Source organism: Chiloscyllium plagiosum, chromosome 48 (genome assembly GCF_004010195.1).
Source record: "Chiloscyllium plagiosum isolate BGI_BamShark_2017 chromosome 48, ASM401019v2, whole genome shotgun sequence".
Lineage (NCBI taxonomy): Eukaryota > Metazoa > Chordata > Chondrichthyes > Orectolobiformes > Hemiscylliidae > Chiloscyllium > Chiloscyllium plagiosum.
This window is the reverse complement of record NC_057757.1, coordinates 5,733,715-5,741,531: the sequence shown is the minus strand read 5'-3', so window position 1 is coordinate 5,741,531 and position 7,817 is coordinate 5,733,715. Positions and strand designations below refer to the sequence as shown.

General features: G+C 47.3%; 2 protein-coding genes across 5 annotated transcripts in view; both read right to left on the bottom strand.

Moving 5' to 3' along the window:
- The window catches only part of LOC122544351 (multifunctional procollagen lysine hydroxylase and glycosyltransferase LH3-like), a gene marked incomplete at its 5' end in the record, with an annotated part of 27,981 nt that extends 20,754 nt beyond the window's left edge, over positions 1-7,227 (bottom strand). Inside the window, 3 exons of the mRNA XM_043683569.1 lie at positions 2,327-2,452; positions 5,529-5,633; positions 7,076-7,227. Coding sequence (XP_043539504.1) covers positions 2,327-2,452; positions 5,529-5,633; positions 7,076-7,227 — 383 coding nt within the window. The remainder of the gene's footprint in view (positions 1-2,326; positions 2,453-5,528; positions 5,634-7,075) is intronic.
- The window catches only part of LOC122544349 (guanine nucleotide-binding protein G(I)/G(S)/G(T) subunit beta-2), a 171,047-nt gene that overhangs the window by 109,945 nt on the left and 53,285 nt on the right, over positions 1-7,817 (bottom strand). The window lies entirely within an intron of this gene.

Below are 7,817 nucleotides of genomic sequence, written 5' to 3'. Positions count from 1 at the left end.
TTGGGTTGGGATATCTGGTCGGCATGGACGGGGTGGACCGAAGGGTCTGTTTCCATGCTGTACATCTCTGACTCTAAGTACATATCACTGCAAAGTCCATTTTTGCTCCTTCACAATCTACAGACCCAGAAAATAACACCGTCTTATTCCTCTACAAACACTGCCCCAGGTTAAATTAATAGCTGTGGCTTATATTTTAAGTTTAATCAAGAGACTTATCTCCAAAAACATATAATCAAGAAAGAACCCACTGTATCCACTACTGCAGCCTTTCTCTTGGACAGACTTAAAACAACAAGTAACTTATCTGACTCTGTTCTGTGAACTTCGCCCAACAGGGTCCTCCAAGATTAGTTGTGAATTTCACTGTTTGTTAATTTTCCCAGATACACTCCGATGTCCAGCGATACACGAATTCAAACATCAAAGGCGGTAACTGTGCAGGTTCTCTCTCTCTCTCTCTCTCCTGCACTGACCTCACCACGTGCTTCCTTTGTCTGCCCTGCTCCCTCTTAAACTGCTATTGTTTTGACCCTTTTTTTTCCCAAAGTTCCAAAACAATGCAGCAGCATATAAAACAGGAATTGCTGTTCCTGGAATTCACCTCCAACACCTAAAATACCTCAAAAAAAAAAAAGGAGCAGCTCTTACAGCCAGATATTTTTCCCGCCCTCCATCTTGGATTACCCAGCTCCTGCTCTATCTTCCTCAATCTCTCCCTACTTCCTAATTTCTTCCTGAAATCTTCAATACCTTCCTCGATCTCCCTCAAAACCTCTTTCCTCTGTCTTCTACAATCCTTCCTTTCCCTTCATCTCCCTCAATCCATCTTTCCATCGCCTTCAATCGACCTCGATCCTTCCATCTCTGTCCACCTCTCTTTCAATCCCTCCTTTCCACTATCGTTTCAATCAGGTCCTGGGCTAACGATGAGCTAACACATATGGTCTGTCAATCAAAGTCCCCAACAGTCTGTACTGCTGGAGAATTTAAATAGCTCTCCTGGATATCTTCAGCAAACAGTCTACATAGTTTAATTAAAGTTGACATTATAACAGTCTACACAGTCTATTTAAACAGCATAGTAAGGGAGCAAACAGAGCCTACTTAAACATCACAGTACATCAAAAGTGCTGAAAACTGTCCAGGCTGCCAATGGGTTCTGGTTTGAGTCCATTCACAAGTTGGATCTTTAATATTACACATCAGGACGGGGTCTTAAGAACGAGTGTTCTTACAGGGTTAACGGTAGGGTTCTTAGTGAGGTGGAGGAGCAGAGGGATCTTGGGGTCTATGTTCATAGATCTTTGAAAGTTGCCACTCAGGTGGATAGAGCTTGTAAGAAGGCCTATGGTGTATTAGCGCATTCCATGCCCCCACCACTCTCTGGGTAAAGAACCCACCCCTGACATCTCCCCTATACCTTCCACCCTTCACCTTAAATTTATGTCCCCTTGTAACACTCTGTTGTACAAGGATTGAATTCAAGAGCCGTGAAGTGATGTTGCAACTGTACAAGACCTTGGTTAGGCCACATTTGGACTACTGTGTGCAGTTCTGGTCGCCTCACTTTAGGAAAGATGTGGGAGCTTTGGAGAGGGTGCAGAGAAGATTTAACAGGATGTTGCCTGGAATGGAGACTGTGGGAGTGGCAGAGTCAGAATCATTGGTGACCTTTAAGCGGCAATTGGATAGGTACATGGATGGGTGCTTAAGCTAGGACAAATGTTCGGCACAACATCGTGTGCTGTATTGTTCTATGCACTTAGTGCTCTTAAGTTGGACATTCGTAAATTGAGGAGCCGTGTATTTACAAAGAATGCGTTTGCAACAAAAACTACAGCAACTTTTCCCAGTAAAAACAGGTTGATCCCTCCAGCAAATTATAGTCAATGGTGGATAGTTAGGAGAATAATTCCGTGCATAAAGTGAATCCCCAGTCACTCCCAGTAGCAGACTGCCCTGATGTGACATGCATGCACTCGCGTATATACCATGCAGAAGCTACCAGATTAATCAGATAACTGCACACTCAAAGAAAGTGAAAATCTTTTGATATCCCCAAAACAACCAGTGTGATTAACATTACCTGAGCTGCCTACTTTGTAATTACATTGAATGCACAGCATAGAAAAAGGGCATCTGACCCAATCTGTCCATTCTGGAATCTGAGCCCTATTTGAGCATCCTCTCATCTTTAATCATTTAAATCCACCCTCTTAGCTTTCTGCTTACAGTTCAGTGCATCAATGTTTGTTGGAGACAGAATTCAACTAGTTTACACTGGAACAAATCACAAATTCATTTTGTCGGCCCAATCACTCACACTCTCTTCAACTGCACGATTTCGATGTAGTCCTCTGAGCGGCTGTAGTAACCGTCAGCATTTACTGCGCCCCAGAAGTTGGACCACAGCTTGCCATGACGACTGACCATTGGCGCAATCACAAACCTGGGGGAAGAGACAGGCCAATGGGTAAACACGAGAGCAGCGACTGGGAGGGCCACCAGGCCACGTAGCCTGCCTCAGGATTCAAGTGTCAGATGGTCACAGGTTCAAGCCTTCACTCCAGAACTCTGCGCCATCGGAGGAACCATCCTTTGGTTGAGACCTCTCAGTTAAACGCAAAAAGTCATTATTTCAAACAGCATCCCAGCCTCTGACCTGCTCTTGTAGCCACAATGTTAATATATTATTTACTTGCTGTTTACTTATGTTGTTTGCAATGGACCTCTGTCTTCACTGGCCTCCATAGTAGATTCAATTACTGCCTTGACTCACATGACAGGCAGAGGTCTTGTGCAGTGATGGACTTCCAGCAACATCCACCAGACGGCGGCAGTCAACCACTCTCAGCAGGAGACATCTTAAAGTGGTTCGGCTGCCCAGATGGAAAGTGAAGCTCACTGAAAGCATTTATGTGGCACCTTCCACCACCTCAGGACATCCCAAAGTGCTTCACAATAGTCACACTAGTCAAATTTCCTCCCCTAAAGTGGACTGGGTGGGAAACAGGGGTGGGGTGGTTTGGGAGGTAAACAAGATAGATTCTTACGACAAGTGACAATAGTTTCATGGTCACTGTTATTAAGGTCAGTTTCACACTCTAAATGAGTGAACTGAATTTAAATTCCATCAGATGCCATGGAGGGATTTGAACCCATGTCCCCACAGTGTTTGTTGTGCCTCTGGATTAACAGTCCAGTGTCATTACTGCGATGCTACCCTTTTCAATTGCTTCGGTTAAGGATAGCTACTGGGTCCTAGGACACCAGGATTAATTGTTCTCTCTCTCAAAAAAAATCAGCTGTAGAATGATTTACAACCCGAGAGACGCTTGGGCCTTATTTTGCCATCTTCTCTGAAAAGCAGCACTGCCGGCAGTGCAGCACTCCCTCAAGTGCTGGCGCTGGGAGTGTGGGCCAGGATTTGGAAGTCTGAGCCTGCTGGGAAACTGTTATTATCGGTGGGGGAAGGCAAGGTTAAAATCCCCACAAAGCCCAATTGCACTCCCAGTGCCTTCTGTCAGTAACCTAAAGGGTGCTCATTGCAGCAGCCAGTATCACCAATCTCTGGAGCAAGTGTAACAAAGCTCCCTAAATTTGCATTTAGATAGTGTCTGTATTCATTGGTGTTTAGAGAGAGAATCTTATTGAAATGTACAAAACCCTGAGGAGGCTTGACAAGGCAGATACTGAGGAGGTGTCTTCTCAAGTGGGGCAATCTATAATTGGGGGGGCGGGGGGGGGGGTGAAAGATTTCAAATCAGACACCCCCCACTTAAGATGGAGATGTGGACTTCCTCTCTCAGAAGGTGATGTGGATTTGGAATTCCTGCCTGAGAGGACGGCGAAAACTGAAAAGGGAGGCAAGCTTTATGTGGGACGGACAGAACAGTGGGGCTGAGGCCACAATCAGATCAGCCACGATCTTGCTGAATGGCAGAACAGGGCAAACTGCCTATTTCTACTCCTGCCGGTGTTGGACTGGAGTGGGCAAAGTCAGAAGTCACACGACGCCAGGTTATAGTCCAACAGGTTTAATTGGAAACACACTAGCTTTCGGAGCCACCTGATGAAGGGACAGTGCTCCGAAAGCTGGCGACTTCAAATAAACCTGTTGGACTGCAGCCTGGCTGTCGTGTGACTTCTGACTTTGCCTATTTCTCACATTCTTAACGTAGCAACACATCTCAAAAGGCTGCTTCAGGGGAATGTTGTCCGACACGATTGGCCACCGAGCTCCACAAAGTGATCAACGGGTTGGTTTCAAGGAACGTTATAAAGGAGGCGACGGAGGCAGAGGAGCTTAGAGACGGAATTCCAGAGCTCAAAAGCCCAGACAGCTGGAGCCATGGCCACCAACGTTGGAGCAATTATAACTGAGGAGTGCTCCAGTGGTCAGAACTGGAAGAACGCAGAGACCTCAACAGCTGTGGGACCGGAGGTGAGAAGATAGGTAGGGGCCAGGTAGGATGCAAATTTTAAAATTAAGGTTTTTGAATTAATTCGTCCACGGGTAGTGGTGTCTCTCGGTGGCCAGAATTTATTGCCTATTCCTAACTGCCCTTGAGAAGATGGTGGGGAGCCACTTCCTCGTGGTCTGTATGGTGTAGGTACACCCACTGAGCTGACAGTGAAGGAGCTCCGGGACTTTGACCCAGCAACGGTGAAGGAATGGCAATATATTTCCAAGTCAGCATGATGTGTGGCTTACAGGTGGTGGTGCTCTGCTGTCTGTGTTCAAAGGGGCTGTCAAACGGGCCTTGGTGAGTTGCTGCAGTGCACCAGTAGTCAGGGGAGTGACTGTTGAAGTTGATGAACGTGGGCTGTTCTGTACTGGACGCTGTGAGCTCCTTTAATGTTGGTAGAACCGCACCCATCCAAACAAATGGGAGAGTATTCTGTCACACTCATGACTTACACCTTGTCAGACTCTCAGAAATAAGGGCCACATGGTGGATCAGTGCTTAGCACTGCTGCCTCACAGCGCCATTTGATTCCAGCCTTGAGCGACTGTCCGTGTGGAGTTTGCACATTCACTCCGTGGGTTTCCTCCGGGGGCTCCGGTTTCCTCCCACAGTCCAAAGATGTGCAGGGTCAGGTAAACTGGCCATGCTACACTGTCCATAGTATTCAGGGATGTGCAGGTTAGGTGCATTAGTCAGGGGGTAAATGCAGAGTAGATTTGGGTGGGATACTCTTTGGAGGGTGGGTATGGACCTGTTGAGCCGAAGGGCCTTTTCCTGCAAGGATTCTATCGGGAATCAAGGGGTGGGTCAGTTGCTTCAAAGTTCCAAGCCTCTGACCTGCTCTTGCTAAACCAGGAATTAATGCAGATTAGTGAGCATAGCCAGTCATAGGTGAACAAGGCTTTGGTAGGATGGGAGAGTTTTGCACATGCTCCAACTTTACAGAGAGTAGGTAGTTGGAGAGGGGGCAGTATAATGTTAAGAGTAATCAGGTGTAGAGGTGACAGAAATCCGCATGTGATAGGTAGGAGGGTACGAATGATGAGTTAACCTTACCGATTGTGCTCGATTAGAATCTTCAGGGTCTCTGGATTACTGAGGGCCACATCAGCATCCAGGCTGAAATAATAGTCACAGTCTGGGTCCTGGCGACACACGTGCCTGAGAAATACAATGGACGATACAAAGGAATGAATATGAAGTACAGACTGGTTCCCTTTCAAAAGGCAGAGACTGTGGAGAGGTGCTGGGCGTTCAGCCAAAAAAAACAGCTCCTCAGTCCCTCCCTCCTCCACCACCACTTCCCAGAGAATTGGACACGTTCCTTTCATTTGCAGAGACATGTCTCGGAGTATGAATAAATGTAATAAAGCAAAAATAAATCACACTAATAAGCAGTGGCACTCGCAACTCTCTATATGCTTGGCAAAAGCCGCACATATTCATACACAAGGGCCTGTCGCTGTAGAGAAAGAAAGCTGTCCAACAACTTCTGTACTCAAGGAAGGATAAACTTGGCATCGGGGAAATACAACAAAGGTTCCCCAGAATAAAGGCAAAATAGTGCAGTGTTAGAAACCTTAATCAAACAGCGAAACTCAGGATATTTGACAGCATTTGTGGAGAGAATTGAGTGTTTGATTCTGGTGTGATGTTTCCTCAAAACACAGCGTTCTCTGTGTTTGTTAAAGCGTCACCTGCTCCCTGAAGGGGTTGTCCCATTGAGAGATTGAGGGGCTCAGGCTTGTGATCTTGATCAATGAGAAGGGATCTCATTCAAACAGACAAAATTCTTAACAGGGCTTGACGGGAGACGTGCAGAAAAGGATGTTTTTCCCTCTGGCCAAAGAGATAGGCAGAGGGTGGGGGGGGGGGAAAAAAAAACACATCAGAGAGCTTTGAGGAATCCCAGAGTTCAGGGGCCAAGCAGCTGAAGGCTAGGCTGCTACTGGTGAAACGATTAAAACTGGGGGCAGCTCAAGGGGCCAGAATTGGAGAAGCAAAGCAATCCCAGAGGTTTGGCAGGGACTGGAGGAGATTCTATAGAGAGGGAAGGGTGTAGGGGCTGGAGGTAGTTAGAAAAAGGAAGGGGGTGTCGGGAGGGGAGGAGGTTACAGAGATAGGGAGGGGTCTAGGGGCTGAAGGAAAAGCAGTGCAGGGGATGGGAGGAGGTAATGGACATAGGGAGGGGCAAAGCCACAAAGGGATCTTAAAACGAGAATGAGAATCTTTAGAATTGAAGTGTTGTTTAAGCAGCAGTCAGCAGAGTTGGGCACGTTTAGAGGAGGGTGGATGGGTGAACAGGAGGCACTGCAAGTTGAGACTGGCAATAGAACTATGACTGACATTGGTTCATGGAGAGGAGAATGTGATGGACCGGCCAAGTGTGCGACAGAGTAGTCGGGTCTGGACTACAAAGACATGGATGAAGGTAGCGGTTGACTTGAGATGGGCGAAGATGAGCTGATTACAGAAATGGACACAGGCAGTTGCAATGACGGCACACATGCAGAAACACTGATGCCAGTCACAGCACACACATCATCGTGGTAACTAAACAGTCGCGTTTAAGTCGGCCGGAGGGTCAGGATCACGCTACTCACATCCCCATGTCCCTGGCTTCACCCTCGGTCAGCTCCTCCTCTGGACCAACAATTTTAATGCTGTAGAAATCCTCCTGGTTTTCCTCCCAGAACGTTTGGATGTGTTTCTCGTGGTAAACCTCCTGTTTGTAAACATGTAGAATGGAGTTAAATTACAGGTGCAGCATGGGGGCATCCTCTGCGGCCTTTAACCTGGCACTGAGACGCTCAGGCCTACTTCAGGCCTAGTGGTGGGGAGCATTGGAAAGACTCTCGGTCGTCAGGCAGGCTGCTCGACAACAGGTGCCGTCACGGTCCCACCCAACGGCTTTCCTGTGCTGCAGACCACGGAAACATTGTCAGCCACCCAAGTCCACTTATTCACCCCATGACATGATGCACTCAACAATGTCACCCATCCCACCCTCTTACTGCCCACCTCCCTCCAAAGCCAAGGGTCATCAATACCAGGGGCCTTGGGTATTGGTCAAGTATGACACGGGTTCTCCTCGGCCAAGAGGACAATGTGAAAACAATGCATTTGGATAGCGCCAATCACAAGCCTTGGGTCATTCCCCAGCATTTTGCAGCCAATTAAGATGTTGTAACACATGAAAACACAGCAGACAATTTGTACAGAGCAAGCTCCCACAATCTCAATAACCTGCTTTATTTTACCTAACATTAAGCCTGGAACACGAGAGAGAGGGAGAGGGAGTGTGAGAGGGAGTGTGAGTGTGTGAGTGTGAGAGGGAGTGTGAGT